This window comes from Kwoniella pini, chromosome 5 (genome assembly GCF_000512605.2).
Source record: "Kwoniella pini CBS 10737 chromosome 5, complete sequence".
Lineage (NCBI taxonomy): Eukaryota > Fungi > Basidiomycota > Tremellomycetes > Tremellales > Cryptococcaceae > Kwoniella > Kwoniella pini.
In genome coordinates this window covers 1,394,887-1,414,942 of record NC_091720.1, presented here as the reverse complement: position 1 = coordinate 1,414,942, position 20,056 = coordinate 1,394,887, and the positions used below count along the sequence as shown (strand labels likewise).

Below are 20,056 nucleotides of genomic sequence, written 5' to 3'. Positions count from 1 at the left end.
ATGAGATTAATCTCTAATTATGAACAAGCCTAAGCTTAGATTTGGTCAACGGCTCGTTGGTTTTGTTGTTCTTTGACTAGTTGCTTTCGCTTTTCCCAGAATTCATGGTTAACAGTGATAAGTTTTTGCTAAATTAAAAATTCAATTTAGCTTGGTTCTCATGTGATAGCAGAAGCTACTCACGTTAGTATCGTGGGAGATTCTGTCCCAAGGTCTCCAATCACCGTGTCTGTCCCAAACTACTTCAGGTCCTTGAGAAAGTCTGTAAAGGTAATAACCAGCACCACCAACGGCAATACCAACGATACTATAAGTGAGATGTGCTTAGCAAAACCGTTCCTTGTTCTTCCAGGATGTGGTCACTGTTGGCCGAAAGTGCCAGCCAGTGGCAAGGGAGAGATCTGGAAAATTATGATATATCGATTGCATTACGCCATAGACGATATACCGCCATTTTGTGAATGACGAAGAAGAGAGAGAGAGATATGGATAGACTTACCCGAAGATAGGGTAGGTTTCAGCAGGGAACCATTTCTTGAGGGTGGCAGCTCGAGACTATGAAAGTAATCCATGGGTCAGTATAGATTTATTTGTATTTATGTAGAATGTTATTTGTATTTCTTGGGAATGACGGAAAATGTCGGAAATTGTTAGAATTTGTATTTTCAAAAAGTTGGACTTTATATAGATCTATTATTGGGTTACTCACCATTATGAATTAATTATACTATACAGTAAAGTAAAGGAACAAAGAGAAATGAAGATAACTTTATTTTGTTGTTGATACAGATAAAAGACAAAAGAGATGAATAAAAACGATCTTTTATTTTTCGACCGAATCAGATTAGCCTTGAATATTTATATTTTATAGACATGTACGTTATTTGCGTCTTAATTTTCAACCCCCAATACCCAATAACATTTACCTGAAGAAATGAGGGTCTAACCTGGTCCAGGTTTAACGAAATTTCATCAAATGAAAAAAATCAATCCAGCCTCGAGCGATTTTTTTCAATTATGATTATTTGAGCGGATCGGAAAAAGTCGGGCGTGTAATTCCGTGCCGCTACACGTGGTCAAGGCACCCACAAAAGCAGAAAGGATTTTAGGCGTGCCATTTAATGCTTGTTGAGTTTTAGCAAGCCTACATGCTTGACTCGGGGCCTCGATAATTCAGAAGAGTCAAAATAATTCGTGCTGGATTTAGGATTTAGCTGCTTTCGTTGTTATCTGAAATTTCCAGACAAGCGTTTTCATATCTCTCTGCAGCTTATAATATCAGTATCTCGTTCTTGTAACATCCCACAATCAACCAGTGCGACCTGATAGGCTGTTTACAAGATGGCGGACCCAGCTTACACCCAACAAGCAGCTGAGAATCCTTCTTCTATAGCTCTCTCAGCAGAGAAAGAAGCCGAGTTCGAAAGAATAACCAGAGGTTTACAAGAGTACACCGGTGGAGATATCATCAGAAAAGTCCTTTCCGAGAACAGAACAGTAAAGGCCTACTGGGGTGAGTCTACCACTTCTGAGAGCAACTCAAAGCGAGTCTTCGGCCATGGCTGAATAGCTGGTCCCATCATTTTTAGGTACCGCACCGACCGGTCGACGTGAGTTTGCTTAGCTCAATGCTGAGGCACATTTGGCTGTCATGACGTAACACTGATAACCTTCTCGATCAGCTCATATTGCTTACTGTGTACCTTTGGTGAAAATTGCCGACTTCTTGACAGCCGGCGTGCACGTCAAGATTCTGTTAGCAGGTAAGCTAGCTTGAGATGCGACAATACTTGGCTTGTACATGGAATCTCGCTGATTCACTTGACTCGTAGATGTATGTTGCCTAGATTTGTGGTTCAACCGGGAAAGATACCTAATTTCCCTTCTCATTGCAGCTTCACGCCTTCCTTGATGCCTCTAAATCCTCGTTGCAAACCGTTCAGTACCGAGTCAAATATTACTCCATCCTCCTCAAAACCGTCTTCACTGTTTTAGGTGTACCAGTGGACAAGCTCGAATTTGTCACCGGATCAAGCTACCAATTCAAAGCTGATTACACATTAGATGTTTACAAGTAAGTCGAGAAGTTAAAACCATCCGAATCATTGTGGCCGGCTGATATTTCGGTTCCGCGTAGATTCCACGCTCTCACGTCGGTACGAGAAGCTGAACATGCTGGTGCAGATGTAGTGAAGGAATCAGAGTCACCGCTAATGAGCAGTATGATGTACCCTGGTCTTCAGTCGTTGGATGAGCAATACTTGGACGTCGACTTCCAATTCGGTGGAGTTGATCAAGTGAGCTGAATGTTTGAGCACTTATTCGGACGCTTTACGGATCAGCTAACGATGAAGACTCGATTATAGCGAAAGATCTTCATGTATGCAGCTCATTTCCTCCCACGACTGGGTTATGCCAAGCGAGCACATTTGATGAACGCCATGGTACCTGGTTTATCCGGAGGAAAAATGTCAGCTTCAGATCCGAAATCCAAAATTGATTTCCTTGCTCAGCCAGCCGATATTAAAGCCAGTATCAAAGCCGCCTTATGTCCACCTGGAGAGATCGAAAACAACGGTGTAGTTGCATTCATAAAAGCTGTATTGATACCTATTCAAGCATTGCGAAATGAACAAGCTACAACGAAAGGAGAGAAACCACCCGTAGGAGAAGGATCTTTCGTTAGTGAAGGTGCACCGGAAGGTACCCTTTTCAGTATCTCTAGACCTGAGAAATTCGGCGGCAATGTCCATTTCAAATCTTACGAAGAATTAGAAAAAGCCTACATTGCCGAAGAAGTCCATCCTGGAGATTTGAAGAGTGCTGTGACGGAAGCTTTGATCCAGCTTTTAGCGCCTATCAGGAAAGCGTTCGACGAAGATGAGGAATGGCAAGAAATTGAGAGATTGGCGTATCCTTCGGCTTCGGCTGCTCCTGTGGTTGCTGACAAGAAAGTGGTTAGTGTCAGCTTTTATGGGATAATAAGTTGCAATATACTGATTGTTATGTGATGCTTGCAGAAAAAGAAGGATGTACGAAAGTCAGCTCCTACAGAGGAAGAACGAGCTGCACTCCGGGCAGCAAAGGAGAAAGAGAAGGCTGAAAAAGCGGCTGCCAAAGCTACCGCCGAGGGTCATCCCCTGAAACCCGCTGAATTGCAACAATCCTCTGCATCTGCCGCTGCAGCTGGACCAGCAATTGTCGCCAGTGGAAGCAGATCCTCGACATCATGCGTTACTTCAACCGACTTACCGAAGCTGAAATTGCTTGCCAAGGGTAAAGTAAGAGATATCTACTCTTTACCTGCACCTGAGGATCAAGACAAGTTGTTGTTCGTGGCGACAGATCGAATGAGTGCTTTCGATGTGATCATGAACAACGTGAGCTTAACGGTTCATCAGCCGTTGCAAGATCACAATGCTGACAACTCAAAACAGGGTATCCCATCGAAAGGTATTACTCTCACTACCCTCTCTCTATTCTGGTTCGACAAACTCAAGAATATCATTCCGAACCATGTCCTTACCCCTTCACCGGCATCTTGTCTCGCTTCACCTTCAGACTCGTGGTCAGAATTCCCTAGATCATTGGACGAATACAGAGATCAGCTTGAAGGAAGAAGTATGATCGTAAAGAAATGTGAAGTGGTGAAGATTGAGGCTATTGTCAGAGGATACATCACCGGTGAGTCCACAAGTCTCAGCGTATATCGTTTCTCAGACGAAGGAAGCTAATTTAGCCCAATCATACAGGATCTGCATGGTCAGAGTATAAGAAATCCCAAACTGTTCACGGTATAGAGATGCCGGAAGGATTAGTGGAATCGGAGAAATTACCTGAACCATTATTCACACCTTCGACAAAGGCTGATCAAGGTGAACATGATGAAAATATCCATCCTGACAAAGGTAAGTCGGAAGGTGTTGCAGTCGGTTCACATCTACTATCTGTTCCGAACTGATTAATTGGGTCTTGATCTAATAGTGAAAGACATTTGCGGACCGGAACTAGCCGAACAATTTGAAAAAGTCGCCATCCGACTCTATACTGAAGCATCCGAGTACGCTTTGGAAAGAGGATTGATATTGGCAGATACCAAATTCGAATTTGGTTTATTGGCTGATCCAACAAAACCAAATGAAAAACCCCAATTGATCCTCATTGATGAAGTTCTTACTCCTGATTCATCGAGATATTGGTCTGCTTCCAATTACGTCAAAGGCAAACCGCAAGCATCCTTCGATAAGCAATACCTTCGAGATTGGCTGATCTCTGAGGGGTTGAAAGCTAAAGAAGATGTTACTTTACCGGAACATGTCGTTGAGGAGACTAGGAGGAAATATGAAGAGGCGAGAGATCGGGTTATGGGATTAGGGCAATTTGCTAATTAAGAGAGCATAGGGATTGGTATACGCATACATAGCTTAGATATTTTATAGAGTATGTATCGATATATACGTGGCCCAACTATCGCGAAGTCAGGCAATAGCTCCTCAACTGCATGCAGTGCCAATGAGCTGTGTGATCGCACTTTTGAGGTCGTTTAATTTGGGGGACCCCGAAGATAGACGCGTGGGATTTCCATATCGAATGCGATAAAGTCAGACAGTGAAGCGAGAAGCGACTACCTATTGCTTCCTCTTTCCTCCTTCATATACAAACAATCCAATTGATCGCATTTATTGTCATAAGCTAGAACGACAAACAGAGAATCCAATTTCCTGTCCAGTCGCGGAATGAGATTCATGCACTGCTCCCAGCATAGCGCTAAGAACTAAGATACGCCGATAATATGAGTGAAACTCAAACAGGATGGATGAAAATTGGATATGGTGATATGGATCAATATGAGCTTGAGTTGAAACAATGGGAATATAATCAGAGTATTTTAGAGCAGAATTATCAAATTTATGGATTACCCTCTAAATTAGAAGATTTGAATGAAGAACAGATTGAAATCTTAAAAGATTTAATAAAACATTCTTCTTCTTCTTCATCATCGTTGATGGGGGAAGTAAAGAATAAAAAACCAATTTCACCAATTTTTGAAGATAAGTTAGAAATTGAATTATTTGTTAAAGAATGTCCAATAACATGTAAAAATTTTATAGAATTATTAAAAGGAGAAGAAACAGGTAGAAAATCAAAATTTTTTAAAAATTCAAATGAAAATTCAAATTCAAATTTTAAAGAATTAAAATATAAAGGAAATAAATTTCATAGATTAATTAAAAATTTTATAATTCAAGGTGGTGATATTATAAAAGAAAATGGTACAAGTGGAGAATCAATTTATGGATTAAAATTTAATGATGAAAAAAATGGATTAAATAAATTTAAATTTAATTTTGGTACTTTAGCAATGTCAAGTAATAATTCAAAAAATTCAAATTCTTCACAATTTTTCATTTGTTTAATTTCAAATTCTAATGATAATGATTCAGAATTAATTAAAAAAGAAAAAGAAAAAGAAAAAAAATTTAATAAATTAAATGGAAAATATGTTATTTTTGGTCAAATTAAAAATGAAAAAAGTTTAAATTTATTAAAAAAATTAAATGAATTAATAGAATGTAATGAAAAAGAAGAAATAGTTAATGGGATTTGTTGGATTGAAAATTGTGGAGTTTTGTAAGATATTTGAATTTTTTTTATAATAAATTCATACAGATTATAGTTCATTGAGAAATATCAATTAAATATACATTTGAAAAAAAATTGCTTAAAGTATATATCTCTATTCTCAAATTATCCCGACTGATTGTACGACCTCGAATTAATGACATGATGCAATTACTCTCCCTCAGGTATACAAGAGTAAAGAAAGATTTACATCTGTACCTAAGTATCGCCATAAAAGCACTCAGTAGAGAATCATTAGCTCGGAAATGCGTCTTCTATTCAAAGCTTCGTATCCTATACAATCTATGTCTTACTCGCAAAGAACCAAGTATCCACTATTTATCGCAGCATCATCAGTGTTCGCTTCCAGCGTTCGTGAGTTTACAGAGAAAATGAAAGCGTCAACTCACAATCGTAATTATTGTCACCACTACCTGTACTCATATCTACACTTCCAACCAATTCAAAGCCTACACTTTCCATAGCTGAAAGTACAGTACATGCTAATAATCTAGCTTCTACTACTTGTGTACCATCAGATGTCAACCATGGATTTCCACGAAGTTTAAGTTGATGAGCACCAGGTTCTTTTTCATATTCAGTTTGGATACCTAAAGGCCATGTCTACGCATAATTACAATCATCATAAATCAATAAAGACCTCTCATCCTATTTATCTGTTTCGATCACATACTCACCTTGACGGCCCTAACAAAAGCATCTTTTACCATATTATCAGGAGGATCGATAATCCTTATTTTATCACTTTCGTTAAAACTTATTGAAAAGTAAAACTTTTGATGTGGTTGAACGGAATGTAAGATTAACGTATCTTTATCCCAGCCTTTTTTTGTCAAATCGCACGACATGTGTAAATCCCATCCAATAGATGAAAGTGCATGAAGAATATGTGAAAGAAGTCGTCTAGAATATACTGCTTCTGCACCTCTACCGTACCCTATTCATATCATTATCGTTATCGTTGATTTAGCGACAAATTCGATTGAGCAAAGATGACATCACTGACAAGGATTTCCGCTCAATTTCCATTCCCATCCATTATAATAAGGTGCTGAAGTTTGAATTCCAGCTATCCAAACTCTTCTTATAGCTTCTTCTACTGCTGGAATTGCATTTTGAGGTAATCCAATTAATCTTACTCTATCTGATCTACCTAAATGTAAACATGCGAATAAGTGAGGAAATGGTGGAGGTGGTTCAGAAGAGTAAGTCTGTTGGATAGGAGGAGGCGGAGGAGCTTGATATGATGTTCTAGATGAGGATTCGCTAGGTATATGAGAATCATTATATGTTGGTGGAGGAGGTTGATTGTTCTTCTCTGATGAAGAAGATGAAAGGAATTCTGATAATTTGCCCATAATGTACAATATAATTGAATACTCCAGATACTAGAGATGAATAGTTCGGCTTTTCGTTCTGCTTGTTGCTATATATAGGCAAATTGATATTCACAGGAAGCAGTGCATGTCATTGATTTACCCCACACCGCTTTCTTGGAATGTTATCTTTCCTCATATCAGCTGTGCCTGACACCAAATGACGAAAGCATGCATGATTAATGGGCACATGCCGAAACAAACCTTACAACTTGGGAAGATGAGTTTTAGTGAGTAACCGGGATATTTATATAATCCTCCCACTTGATTTGCACCAATGTGGGACTCCGCTTCTGATCGCGAACCTACAGTACTATTACATTGCGTGATGAAGGCCAGGTTATACAGTAACATGCCATGAAAGGTGTTACCTTGCTTGATTCTAACTCAACTCAAAGGACTTCCCATCTGCGATCTACTGCATTATCCAGTAGTAGTCAGTTTACCATTCTGAAAAACTCTTGTTGATACCGAAACCTTCTCACACATCTCGCTTGCCTTACATTTTACTCCTTGCTTTGCGGGACCATCATGCCTCAACTTCAAACTTACAAGGAAAGGCCCGTTGTTCTGCTTACGGTAAGCTCAACAAAGTCCTCACAAATATGATCGTGTAAATAACAGACCTTTAGAATGATGACGGACCGCCTTCTGCATCATCGCCAAACATCTTTTCATTCTGTAAACTCTTGCAATCTCGCTTAGGGTGGGATATAAAAGTCGTTATACCGGACACTCAGAAATCATGGTTAGCTGTCCGAAGTAGTCGCCCGTTATGACGATCGAAGCTGACTGATACAACAGGGTAGGAAAAGCATACGCCATTAGCGATGTCATCTCTGCGAGCTATTTTTACCCACTTGGTAAGTTCAACTTCGATCTCGTAGTCTTCTCGATAAGGTGAATGACGGATCAACACAGAACCCGAGGGGTTGACCGGAGAAATCACCAACAAGTCTAGACCTTTGAAAGATGGGGAAACAATGGAATGGATACTGCTTTCAGGTGTGAGTAGCTGCACTGACGTACAGATCAATAAATTCTGATAAGTACAGGGGGTCAGACTCCCGCAACCTGCACCAATATAGCATTACATAACCTGTACCCGGGCGAAATAGATTTAGTAGTTTCGGGCCCTAATCGTAGGTTTAGCTTTCTTTAGGGATCAGGTCTCTACATGTAGCTGACTTGACATGGTAGACGGCAGAAACTCTTCAACAGCATTTGCATTATCATCTGGAACACTGGGTGCAGCATTAGCGGGAGCACTATCGGTACCTTTACCTGGTCCTTCGACTGGCATACCTTCCTTACATGTCGAACACATCCCTTGTATAGCTCTTTCTTACGGAGTTGTCACTCGACCAGTCACTTCTAGAGTAATGGAATTAGCCACAGATGCTGCTGTGGATGTATGCGAGAGGTTATTCGGAGATTGGGGATATGATGAGGATCACGAAAAAGGAAGACACCTGGTACAGATTTATTCAGTAAATATACCTTTAGTAGAAAGTGATTTACAAAAGGATAAGAGGAAAACAGCTTGGACGAATATGTGGAGAAATTCGTATGGAAGGTTGTTTAAAGCTACCACTCTGTGAGTACTCATCCCAAGATCCCTTATGTATCGCATTTGACCTCTGAACATTTTTAGGACACAAACAGAATACGATCCTGCACAATTTCACCGACAAGAAGGGGCTTTACCTTCGCAAAACCAACCGCAGAATAATCAGATTCCGCCAAATGTATCTAATTCATCAACAGCTGGACCAGGTGCATTACCTACTCCATACACAACTTCTCCTTCTTCGCCAAATAATGAAATATCAGGTGACAATCAATTGAGATTTCATTTTGCACCAAATATGAAACCCCTCTTGGCACCTTCCCTAGAAAGCTTACCGGTTGGATCGGACGCCTGGGCTTTTGCGAAAGGTTATATAGGAGTGACACCTCTTCGAGCTCAATTTGCTGGTCCTATTGAAGGTGGATATGGATTTGGTAGTGAAGAGAAAGGAGGGAAAGTAGCAGGTAGTTTGTGGGAGTAATACATACATGCATACATGAAAATATCGTATCGTGATTATGCAGATTCATGTTTTGATGACTATTCCGGAATTTCCGGATAACCGGTTATCTCGGCCCACTTCTAACAATGATCGCATGAATACAAAAGAATAATAGCGTACTATTACTATCCTCATTTTTCTACCTGTATAGCAACATTTGATTCAGTCAAGAAGTACCGATCTAATCTTTCTACAAGCGCAGAGTAGGTTAGAACAATATATACGATGAAAGCGTTCCAAGTGAAAGAGCATATACATCCTAGTAAGATACAAGTGTAAGTCCTCTTGATTTCATGTATTTTTATGAATTTCGCTCAATTGCCTAATCGCGCATTAAAAGGTCGGATATACCCATACCTAAGCCCAGAACTGAGAAAGGCGAAGTATTAGTGGATGTACATGCCGCTGGGCTGAATTTCTTCGAGTAAGTTTGCGTCATGGTGTTCTTTGATCGCTCCTCATACCTCTCAATTGATTCCTTTGTATCAAAATAGTATTCTTCAGTCTCAGGGGAAATATCAGAGTAAGCTATGAGTTTAATTTTACAGCTTTACATTTGTCTTATAGCTAATTTTATATACGTAGCTCAACCTCCTTTACCTTTTGTACTTGGAGCAGAATTAGCAGGAACTATATCCAAAACCTCGCCTATACCGAAAGGGTGTCCTTATGAACCTGGAGGTACATAGCATTCTAACAGATTGCGGATGGAATTGCTCTACTGACATATAAGGATATGTCACTTATAGATAAAGTCTTTGGATATGCTCAAGGAAGTTATGCGGAACATGTAACAGTCAGTTGGAAGACACTTTTACCAATACCAGAAGGTGTGAGCTTCGAAGAAGCAGCTACGATCCCATTGTAAGTTTTAAAATTATATATTTTTTCACTGAAAACCCATTATGCTCCTCATACTGACAATAGATTTTAGAACTACTACGACAAGTTATGCGGCTCTCGTTGATCGAGCTAATGCTCAACCCGGTAAGAAGTCTTGTCATTTCAATATGGTTGTAATCAAGCTGATCATTGAAGTATTTTAGGTGAATGGGTGTTGATACATGCCGGAGCTGGTGGAGTTGGATTAGCAGCTTGTCAAATAGCTAAATGTTAGTGAATTATATAATGCTGACTTGAAATATCTTGAGGCTATATTGCTCATGCCCATACTTTATGCAGCTCTAGGATGTAAAGTGATTGCAACTGCTTCATCAGACTCGAAAAGAAAAGTATGCTTAAAGTATGGAAAGGTTGATGAAGTAGTTGACTATACACAAAAAGACTGGCAGGTGAGCTATCATGAATTTTCAGTACGAATGATAAATTCTAACGTTTGCTCAATTTGTAGAAAGAAGTCATGCGAATAACAGGCGGTAAAGGAGTAAATGTCGTCTACGATCCAGTCGGTAAGTTATTTGGTTCTGTACAATTCCATCACTCAATATTATCTGTTTCAAAGCTTATACTTCATGATAGGTATGATCATACCTTCTTTGAAATGTGTAGCTTGGAATGCTAGATTGGTAGTAGTTGGATTCGCAGCAGGTAATATAGAAAAAGTAAGTTGAATAAGAAAAAGTTCTCTTTCCGCATATCTTAGTATAGCGAGACTTAAAATACAATGAACAGATTCCTGCGAATCTTTTATTGTTGAAACAAGTTTCAGTAATGGGTGTATACTGGGGTGCCACAGCTGGTAAGTTAATTAAACGAATTTGTACATTGATATTGACTTGTTATTTTCTTTCTGTTAGTCAAAGATCCTCCGTCAGCTCAAAGGATATTTATGGAAGTTTTACGATTGTTAGCTTCAGGTGAAGTTAAACAAGTAATTTATGAAAAACCTTATATTGGTTTAGAAAATGTAAATGTTGGTTTAAAAGATATCGAAGACAGAAACGTATGGGGTAAAGCTGTTGTACGAATCAAACAAGAAGAAACGCAGAAAGCCAAGTTGTAATAAATTAAGTGAACATGCAAATTCGACGATGATGTATGTAAAGCGTCACGCTTTGAATGGGATTATATCGTTTGTTACTATAGATACAAATTGATGGCGTGGATTACTTAAATTGTATGATAATGTACGGATACGATTGTATGAAAGAACGAAACCCTTCCGATCTTTACTCGATCGTTGTTAAAATTCAATGTATCAACAAAGTGGAAATCATGATTGTTCAATATGTGATAGACTTTTCAAATCATGTCTTCATTCTATCAATCACACTCAGTGTTCTTTGATCTCCTCTTGAGATTTCCTACTTCGGCTTTGAGTATTTTGATCAATTGATCTTTCTCAACTGCTTCCTTCTTCAATGTTGAGACCAAAGCAGTGGACACTTCAAGTTCAGCTTCCATCTAAAGTATTCACCTCGTCATTAGCCTGAGTAAATATTTAGGTGATTTGCATGGAAAAATTGTATGATATTCACCTTAGCAGCTTGTTGCTTCTTCTTCCATCTGAATTTCTTTTGTGCTACTGCATTTTGTTCTCGCCTTCTTTCACCGTTTCTTCTTTGTCCATTCTTGCCCTTTGTACGAGGTTTACTAGTACCGACATTCTTAGATCTTCCTGCGACATTTTGCTGTATCTTCGCTTTTGATCGTGTTTGTCCTATTTTAGGTTTGTTGTTAGGTGAGAAGCAAGATGAAGTTGAAGAATCTGAAGAGGACTGCTCTGACTTGACCGAATATGATCCTGAATTTTGAGCTGGATGTGAGTGAGATCTAGCCCTTATGGAAGACGAAAGTGTCCTTTCTTGATCAAAGGTTTTTCCCTCTTGCTCATCAGATCCATGGTAGCTTTCAAATTGCATGCGGTGATCCGAATGGTCATCGCTTTCGGAGGCAGGCTTGGATCCCGATCGAGAAAATGATGAGTCGCCAGTCTGCAATTCTGGTGCGTCTTCAGAATATCGGGATCGAAGAGGTGAAGAACCATTGCGGACAGGAGACGTCATGGGATCATCGCATTTGAGGGGGATACTTCTGAGAGCAGGGGTCGACATCGGTGATGTCTTCAGATGATCCGGCAGAATAGTCGAAGGCGAGTTGATGGGAGTACCAGAGAAAGATGGGATAGAAAGTTGCATCTGAGGTAAGGATAAGACCTCTTGCATTGAGTCACCACTCAACCGTTCATCTGTGTCTCGAGCTAACTTATGCTCCCTAGATGTGGTGACCGGTGTAGCCAGACTCTTTTTGCCTCTCATGTCATTGTGCGGAGCACCGACAAGGTGTTTTGGTGAGCTTACTCCACTGACCGCAGTGTTGCTAAGCCTGGACCTTGTGTAGAGCTCGGGAGTTTCAGACACGAAAGTGAACTCTCTCGGGCGGGATGGAGCATTGATGATCAAGGGTTGATCCCAATTCTCGTCGGTGGATTTCGCGTCTGAGGAGGCTTGATGTCTTCTGGAGGAAGGTCGAGGTCGCATGGAGGGAGTTTGCATTTGTGGCAAGTAAGATTGAGGGCTTGGCATTTGGGGAAGAGCGTATTTATCCTATGAATCTATTGGTGGATGGACCTTTTTCAAGGTATGGGCTGGTGGAGATATTAATGATTGAGCAGCTGAATGATGATTGAAGAATGAGCTGCCCGAGTATGAAAGGGGGGGTATGGGAATGAGAGGATGAAGTAAATTTTGAGCAGCGTTCTGCCAATCCTCTACTTTTCGATCGGAATGCGTCTTGTCTAACGCGAGACCTTGAAGTGGATGAGGAAGTTTAGCTTTGGGCTGTCGAGTAGCTTTAGAGCTAGGATAAGCTTGTGAGGGTGCGGGAAAAGGATTTGAGGGTGCTGCCGTTCGATTATATGGTCGAACATTATACTCCAATTGGACTGAGTTAGGAGTGGCACCACTATGGTCGTGAGAACGCTGCCAGATATTTCATATGAACAGTCAGCTTAATTTGAAACGTAAAACCGAGGACAAAAGTGACCCAGGCAGCTTACCTTTTGAAGCTTGGCCTTTTTGGACGGTCGTAGAGGTGGAAAAGGGGTAGACACACTTGATATGTGTATGTTTGATGTCGATGCCACCGGCTGATCGGATGTTGACGCCGATTGAAGCGAATCAGATCTGGCAAGGCTATTTGTGGATGAGGGTATGATAATCCCTAACGATGGTAACGATGCTGTGAAACCTTCCCATTTTGCCGTCGGTAGTGAGGGATATATGATGGATGAGATTGATGGAAGGGTTATCGAGTTCTGACGTTGAGCCTTGGAAGAAAGTGTGCTCCAGTCTGCTAACGCTGCGTCGGCAAGGCAGGATAAGCCCACATCCGATGTTGGCGTAGAACGACGAGGGAGTGGGGCCAGTTTTCTTTCGTCTGGGAGTCGAGGCATTGGTGGTGGTTGTAAGGGAAATGATAATGTTGATTGGAAGAGAGTGCAGAGTATCGGCGAAGTGTTTTCCGATAATCCGCTAATGCGATTCGAAGTGTTTCGCGGGGTTAAAAACGCTTTATTTGTCGGAAGACACTGCAATTGAGTGATATTAGTATAAGAACTATTGAAAAGATAGTTTGGTCTGTTGATACCAGAAAGCAGGTCGCGGAATGACAGGTCTTTGAAAACGCTCAAAGTACCGTGGCAGAAGAAGATGGAATGATGGAAGAAATGAGAAGCAAGGAAGAAGGATCGAGTAAACAAAATGATAGTAAATATGGAATGGGGTTCTGTGTTTCCAATCCTTTGCTTTTATCATTCATGCATAATTGGAAACAAGGATCAACTCGGGTGAAAAGGCGCAACTTACAACAGTATCCTTTTGAAAAAAAATTCGAATTTTTGCTGTTTTGGAACCCTAAGAATGACACATTTTCAATCAGCGCAGCATCCTTTCCTTCTCTTTAATTGCGTTCAATCGAGCTTGTTTAGATTGCGACTCCCTTTTCTGATGTAAGCTGGTGAGGGTTTGTAGAATGAAGTCATAGCTTACGGCTCATTCAGAAAAGCATTCAAGTCAACCCTAGATCTTTGACTCCTAGACTTATGAACAGACATTATAGAGTTCATAGGAACGAGGTGTATACAAGCGTCCCAATTCGTGTGTTTTGATGATTGATAATAGGGTATATCGAATCAAAAGGGTATCCGGAAGGTAAAGTATATAATAACGGCAGTCGAAAGGAGGTGAAAACGGAGACATATTGTAAGCCGAAATATAGTAGTTGAACCGAAGGTCCATAGAGAGTGAATTTTCGTTTTCAGGAGTCAGATGTCATGAATGAAAGAATTTTACGATCAGCATTGAATTCTCCTTGCATTGATTGGTAGAATAATATAAGTAATGGAAAAGGAGAAAAACATCGTGTGTGAAACAGAGCAATGCGAGGCGGTAAGGAGAATAATGTGAAGGGTCATAGAAAAGTCTGTAAGAGGAATACTCCGATGCTCACCGGCTAGTGTATTCTTGATATCACTAAAAGCAAGATGACCGAGGCGGAATGTGGTAAAAGAAATCGGATGGGGTCTTCTGTTGAATGTGGCTTAGTCGAGAAAGAGAATAAAATGAAGAGAAAAAGCAAGTGGTGACAAAGGTGACTTGAGGTATTTAAATAAGATGGTCTGTCACCTTACGTTGCCTCGTTATATTGGTATATATGCGAATTAAACATCAGAAAGTCTCGCCTTTTTGATTAATCTCTGATTATAACTGAGCTTTGTCATTGATTGTTTGCGACGAATACCCACTTTAACAGACGATCAATCATAGTTGAAAGAGACGAATGAGCAGCGAGGTGACCAAGTGAAACTTTCTTCCATTCCTTTGAGACTTTGCGGTGTGATATTGATCATGAAATTGACTGAGTATCCTAGGTTGGAAGTGGGGAGATAGTACCCTAGTCTCATGTGTAATGAAAATGATGGAAGATCCATCATGATCGTTGAACTTTCCTTACCGAATGAAACTGCATTGCAACTATCTCCTTTAGACGCCCTTGACATGTTTTTGAACATTTCGTGTTGACGTACAAGTATATTCTCTCCAGAATCTGCACAAAGGATACACGAAACCTCCTGGCTGCTGACAAAGTTGCCTCGTCGGAAGACTTTTGATTCTCAGCCCGAAAAACTTGCCTTGTAGATGACATCAAAAGAGACCCTTCGTTTCATCGATGGAATTTCGCCTATTTAGAGGTAAAACATCACCTTGGCGATTGGCGAAGTTGGAAACAACCTCGATGTTGTCTCACCTTTAAGGTGATCGTATTAGATCATCAAAAGTGGGGTAAGTTTCCCTGATGGAATCAACCTTGATGGATGGTCATAACTTTGCTTCCCGATCAACGATACCATATACCTTGTTATTATTTTATGTTCCTGATAAGATCAGACTTTTATGCTGGCGGCTCGTGTCGTAAGCCTTCCTTTCGGATCCATTGTCATTTTCTCGCTACATTGAAGTTGTCAAGCTCCTCTTTTAAGACTAAGCTTTTTGCTAAAAGATCAATGGTATCTCGTAGCCTAACTGCATGTATATTCTGAACTTGCAGAATGAGGAATTGAGCATAAGCTTTCAGACTATGACATCAATTATGCTCGAGCTGTTATCAAAGGAACCCAAATCATACTTCTCGTTAGATCGTTCAATATGGGAGTCTGGACTAGTAAAGAAGATGTAAGACCTGTCTGTGTATGATGATGATACTGCGAGGAGATTTTTAAGTTGTAAGATCCGCGAGTTTGATGGATTGGTAAAGGAGGGTACTAGGTGTTATGAAGAGCTTTTACCATCAATGACCCTCAAAGGATGGCTTACCCTAGACTACGAAACCACACACCTGCCTTGCAATTGGCAATTCATTTGTGTGCAATAAGTTTAGCTAAATAATCGTTATTATCGTTCCATGATTTCGAATGATCGGGATTACCATCAGGACATTTGTGGAACAGTGATGACATCAGATGATCGGAAAGTGTTCCTTTCGGACGCAAATGCAATTAATCGCCATATAGACCTTATTGATATTCTGTTTATTTCTTAATGGAAAGAGTGACCGGGAAGTAATAGTTTGGTGTAGCTTGTCAGTACTTCTGATTAATATTCGAATACGAATAGCCAAATGTTGTTGAGTATGCAAAATTGTGAACCTAGGTCATAATGGCTGACATAAAATACCCAATCTTCTCCAGATCAGGGAACAATTCGTTGCCCTCAAAACGATCAATTCGCTGATTGATCAGGATCCGATATGAGCGGATCATCATAGACGATTTGATAATTTCGCTCCGCAGCGCTGAGCATTGTGAATGATGTCAAACATTCCCTAAAAGTCGCCTAAATGGCTGAAGTGTCGCCCCATCATTGACATTTTTGGCTAAATGAAGTAAGTCGACTAATATATCAACTTTTCATGATATACCTTTCGCCCCACTTTGGAGTAGACAGATCTTCCCTACCTTTTATTCAATTCCAAGGGATCATTCCTCACGATCACTCCGTCGCTCCAACGGATATTTTACGGATATTGGTTGTTTGTCGTTGGTTCCTTAACGCTATAGTATCTTACTTTTGATGACGAAGCCACTTTACATAGTGTATGACGACGTGGGATTGATTGAAAGGTAATCCAGGTGTAGTAGCTACGTACCGCTGTATCACTGTACGTTGAATATGCGCAAAGCCCAAGACAAGTCGATTGTTTCTCAGTCAGCCAAGATGTTATGAAGGGTACGAACGCTGAATATTCAATCCACATTTGACACCAAAACATGTTGTAAGATGGACGAAATTCGTAAATAATCTGTTTGATATTTATGCATTGGTATGTGCATATGTATATGGTTGTTACATTGAGGGTTACTAAAAGGTATGATCTAAATTCACAACTTGGTATTGATATCTTTTTACAACTACTCAAATTGAGTCATTCTATATGTTTAGGTATAATGTGGACAACGTTGAGAAAAGGCAAAGAAACGCACTATGAAAATTCTATGATATAATTGCTGGATTGGGTCTTTCCCTGTTTACAGTAATTTCTTGTTATCCCACTACGACATTCTTAATTCATCACCAATATCTCATACCATTATTAGCTATTTCTTTCCCCCTTCCTCTACCCCATATATCATGATTGTGGTGTTGATTGGTTGAATCGACGACCGGGAACCCCAATGACCTTTGAACTTTGTTATCATCTTCCTCATCATCCATATCGTCCATCTCAGCATCGATAGAATCTTCGTCCATCTCATCATCATCCTCAGCCGGTGGTGTAGGTGGACCTCCACCGATTTGTCCTAATCCAGTACTACCAGCTGATAATCCAAAACCTTGCGGTTGTCTAAAATTACCAAATGATGATGATCCGGTTGATCCAGAGAAAGCACTATTTGGGTTGAAGGACGAAAAAGCATTTGTTTGTTGAGTTTTTACCTTGGCCCATGGATCGGACACTTGTTGTTGTTCTTGTTGACGTTGTTGCCAAATAGGAGCGAACGCATCTGAGTCAAAGCTTGAATAAGTAGCAGGTGGTGATGCAGGAGCTACTTGAATTGAACATCCAAAACCGTATGAAGAAGTTCGGCGTAACGGACCACCGGGCCGTGTTATTCCCGTAGGTGTAGACATCATCATCATTTCAGACGTTGATGGTCCCGGTCCACCTTCAGATTCCTCTTGAAACGCAGAGAAAGATGATTGAGCGATCGGTGAAGGGTATGCTTGATGAGTTTCATGAGGATAGGTATATGACGATGGTAAAGAACTTGGTTTTCGAGTTGAAGAAGTTGATCTTGATGGTGGAATTGGTCGAGAAAATACATTTGGGGAAGCGAGTGGTAATTGTATTGTAGGTCTTATCATATTTTGAGCAAGGTATTCCTAGAATGGAAAGGCAATTAGCATTGGCCTTTCCACGAATGACTGTAGCCTTTGAAGAAGTTGAGATGGAAGACTGAGCGATCAGCGTGAGAAGATATAGGCACCCACCTGGAGTGCCTTGAGATCTGAAGACACATGCATAGATCCACCTAAAGAAGCGACCAAATCATCCATCGTTGCTGTTGCCGTAGCCATATCTATTGCTTCTATGTTATGGGAATTGATGACAGGGTGAAAAGATGTAGATTGAATAAAAATGAATGAATGCACGATGCGTAATGATTGGGGGATATATCGATCCTTCAATTACTATGATATCAATTATTGATAGGCTACTTCGGATTGTAGGCAATAAGCGGGATATATATTGTTTTGCTTTTAAAGTTTAGATCCTATTCACTCTAAAAAGTCTTTTGACTCCAAACTTCGGTGGATTGGTATTTTCCTCTAGTGACCACGATTCGAATCTAAGGTGTGTTTTTTTTAGGTAATCGTCTCAACAAAGATAAGGATATTAATCTAATTTTACTTCTCAATAATGATGATAAAGAAAACACGAAAAAAAGAAGAATCGGAGGCCCGATTACTTTACTATGCGGGGCGAATATCGATAAGTACAAAAGTGACGAGAGTGGCTTTTCCTCCTGGTAGACACAAGTACGTATACCTGTCAAAGATCTCTTTTCTTTGGCACAAATAATATTGATATGTAAATGCGAATGTCAATGTTGGATGGATATCATTTGCATGCTTGTGTTCATACCGACATCGGAAATGAATATGATTCAATCGAGGACTGAAAATGGGACTAAAATTACCTAGTCCACCTACTACCCCATGTTCATCGGTATAACGGCTCTGCCGTCCGACAGGGTGTTTTTGTATGTATGGATACATCAAATAAAGTTTTCATGAATCATATACAGAGATCCATCAAATCCTCTAAACGGAAGTACCGGCACTATTTCACCGGTAGGAAAGTAAAATCCAGCGAAACTAGATGAATGAATCAATCACGTTTGAATGATGTGCTTTTATCCGTCTTTACCGCTCTTCCTTGGCTATTAAGGAATTCGTACCGGTAACCGCCCGGGCACAATCTTCTAAAAGGTCCGATCGAACAAAACAAAGGGAAATAAATGACTCTCGGCGATCTTTTACTCTTCAGGCTAGTAACAAACCCCACCTAGTATAACGATAATAATCACCCTTTTAAGGAAAAAAGATCGTTCCGGTATGTACCTCTGCGGTTAATTTTTGAACGGGCCGCTTCGCATTTAGATCGTTCCATAAGATATACACAAGGCGGGGCAAGTTTCTTCCGCTGAGCGGACATTAATTGTTATTACGGCAGAAAGCGGTAGTTTAAATCTGAAAAATGCTAAACGACTTTCTCTTATCATATTCAAAAGTGGATCTCTCATATCGGCGAATGTATATTCATACATACTTCTACCTCGCTTGGAAAATAATAGGCTATCCGGGGAACTTTTCACTCAATTTCAATATCCCCAAGGTATTAATCAGAATTGTACTAGTAAGCTACAACTTGCCAAGTAGTCTGTTTCGATCACCATCGGGGGTGAATGTCATGCAGATCTACCGACATGTTGGAATCAAACTAATAAGGCGGCGAGATGTAGCGGCCTTCAACTGTGACATCATACAGCGGTAATAGAAGGGACAATTGATAGATTTCCACCTGTTTCTTCTCGCTTCAAAATGATGCCGAAGCTCAATTCGGTATGTCCCAAGTCGGAATAGCTAGGACTCCTTACCGAAGTATCCCCGTATTAGGCCCGACAAAGCTCACGGGCCGAATCTTATCAGCAATATGTGGCCAGCCTTTCTCTACCAAGACTATTCGCTATGACCTATCTGAACATCCGCATGTAATGTCAAAACCCCTCCCAACATTACCTATATGAATCAGTCTATTTCGACACGCCATTTTCCATTTCATCTGTCATGTGTCACAATTTCCTTTCTTGCTTTGATTCAGTCCTTTGCCCTCCGCCTTGTACTTTTGATTATAGCACGCAAGTGCTAAATAACTCTACGATGTGACGTTATCTTCGACTGCCAACTCCACTCATTGAACATTAAAGTCAAGAGGATTTAGCCA

The 20,056-nt window shown here is 40.3% G+C and overlaps 9 protein-coding genes across 9 annotated transcripts; 4 read left to right on the top strand and 5 right to left on the bottom strand.

Annotated features, from left to right (window-relative positions):
• Nucleotides 1-35: 35 nt before the first annotated feature.
• Nucleotides 36-712, bottom strand: I206_104306 (uncharacterized protein; the record flags this gene model as incomplete). Its single annotated transcript, XM_019155856.1, has 4 exons — nucleotides 36-128; nucleotides 184-307; nucleotides 500-555; nucleotides 710-712. The coding sequence occupies 4 exons, from the start codon at nucleotides 710-712 to the stop codon at nucleotides 36-38; spliced, it is 276 nt and encodes a 91-aa protein (XP_019010814.1).
• Nucleotides 713-1,341: 629 nt separating this feature from the next.
• Nucleotides 1,342-4,391, top strand: I206_104305 (phosphoribosylaminoimidazolesuccinocarboxamide synthase; the record flags this gene model as incomplete). The annotated part of the gene is made up of 11 exons (XM_070202929.1): nucleotides 1,342-1,513; nucleotides 1,590-1,610; nucleotides 1,683-1,755; nucleotides 1,833-1,851; nucleotides 1,896-2,074; nucleotides 2,138-2,297; nucleotides 2,367-2,957; nucleotides 3,021-3,380; nucleotides 3,438-3,684; nucleotides 3,753-3,908; nucleotides 3,985-4,391. The coding sequence occupies 11 exons, from the start codon at nucleotides 1,342-1,344 to the stop codon at nucleotides 4,389-4,391; spliced, it is 2,385 nt and encodes a 794-aa protein (XP_070059030.1).
• A 401-nt stretch (nucleotides 4,392-4,792) lies between these two features.
• Nucleotides 4,793-5,635, top strand: I206_104304 (uncharacterized protein; the record flags this gene model as incomplete). Its single annotated transcript, XM_019155858.1, has 1 exon — nucleotides 4,793-5,635. One exon carries the CDS (start codon nucleotides 4,793-4,795, stop codon nucleotides 5,633-5,635), a length of 843 nt encoding a protein of 280 aa, XP_019010816.1.
• Nucleotides 5,636-5,925: 290 nt separating this feature from the next.
• On the bottom strand, nucleotides 5,926-7,001 carry I206_104303 (uncharacterized protein; the record flags this gene model as incomplete). The annotated part of the gene is made up of 4 exons (XM_019155859.1): nucleotides 5,926-5,957; nucleotides 6,033-6,246; nucleotides 6,321-6,580; nucleotides 6,650-7,001. The coding sequence occupies 4 exons, from the start codon at nucleotides 6,999-7,001 to the stop codon at nucleotides 5,926-5,928; spliced, it is 858 nt and encodes a 285-aa protein (XP_019010817.1).
• A 549-nt stretch (nucleotides 7,002-7,550) lies between these two features.
• Nucleotides 7,551-9,070, top strand: I206_104302 (5'/3'-nucleotidase SurE; the record flags this gene model as incomplete). Its single annotated transcript, XM_019155860.1, has 7 exons — nucleotides 7,551-7,598; nucleotides 7,652-7,767; nucleotides 7,824-7,882; nucleotides 7,941-8,026; nucleotides 8,083-8,161; nucleotides 8,220-8,616; nucleotides 8,674-9,070. The coding sequence occupies 7 exons, from the start codon at nucleotides 7,551-7,553 to the stop codon at nucleotides 9,068-9,070; spliced, it is 1,182 nt and encodes a 393-aa protein (XP_019010818.1).
• A 246-nt stretch (nucleotides 9,071-9,316) lies between these two features.
• On the top strand, nucleotides 9,317-11,054 carry I206_104301 (uncharacterized protein; the record flags this gene model as incomplete). The annotated part of the gene is made up of 12 exons (XM_019155861.1): nucleotides 9,317-9,366; nucleotides 9,432-9,515; nucleotides 9,586-9,614; nucleotides 9,677-9,772; nucleotides 9,841-9,955; nucleotides 10,026-10,078; nucleotides 10,138-10,203; nucleotides 10,274-10,383; nucleotides 10,443-10,500; nucleotides 10,571-10,653; nucleotides 10,724-10,790; nucleotides 10,849-11,054. 12 exons carry the CDS (start codon nucleotides 9,317-9,319, stop codon nucleotides 11,052-11,054), a joined length of 1,017 nt encoding a protein of 338 aa, XP_019010819.1.
• Nucleotides 11,055-11,314: 260 nt separating this feature from the next.
• On the bottom strand, nucleotides 11,315-12,546 carry I206_104300 (uncharacterized protein; the record flags this gene model as incomplete). Its single annotated transcript, XM_019155862.1, has 2 exons — nucleotides 11,315-11,455; nucleotides 11,530-12,546. 2 exons carry the CDS (start codon nucleotides 12,544-12,546, stop codon nucleotides 11,315-11,317), a joined length of 1,158 nt encoding a protein of 385 aa, XP_019010820.1.
• Nucleotides 12,547-12,597: 51 nt separating this feature from the next.
• I206_104299 (uncharacterized protein) lies at nucleotides 12,598-13,445 on the bottom strand (the record flags this gene model as incomplete). The annotated part of the gene is made up of 2 exons (XM_019155863.1): nucleotides 12,598-12,972; nucleotides 13,050-13,445. The coding sequence occupies 2 exons, from the start codon at nucleotides 13,443-13,445 to the stop codon at nucleotides 12,598-12,600; spliced, it is 771 nt and encodes a 256-aa protein (XP_019010821.1).
• A 3,673-nt stretch (nucleotides 13,446-17,118) lies between these two features.
• On the bottom strand, nucleotides 17,119-18,126 carry I206_104298 (uncharacterized protein; the record flags this gene model as incomplete). The annotated part of the gene is made up of 2 exons (XM_019155864.1): nucleotides 17,119-17,931; nucleotides 18,040-18,126. 2 exons carry the CDS (start codon nucleotides 18,124-18,126, stop codon nucleotides 17,119-17,121), a joined length of 900 nt encoding a protein of 299 aa, XP_019010822.1.
• Between the last annotated feature and the right edge of the window lie 1,930 nt (nucleotides 18,127-20,056).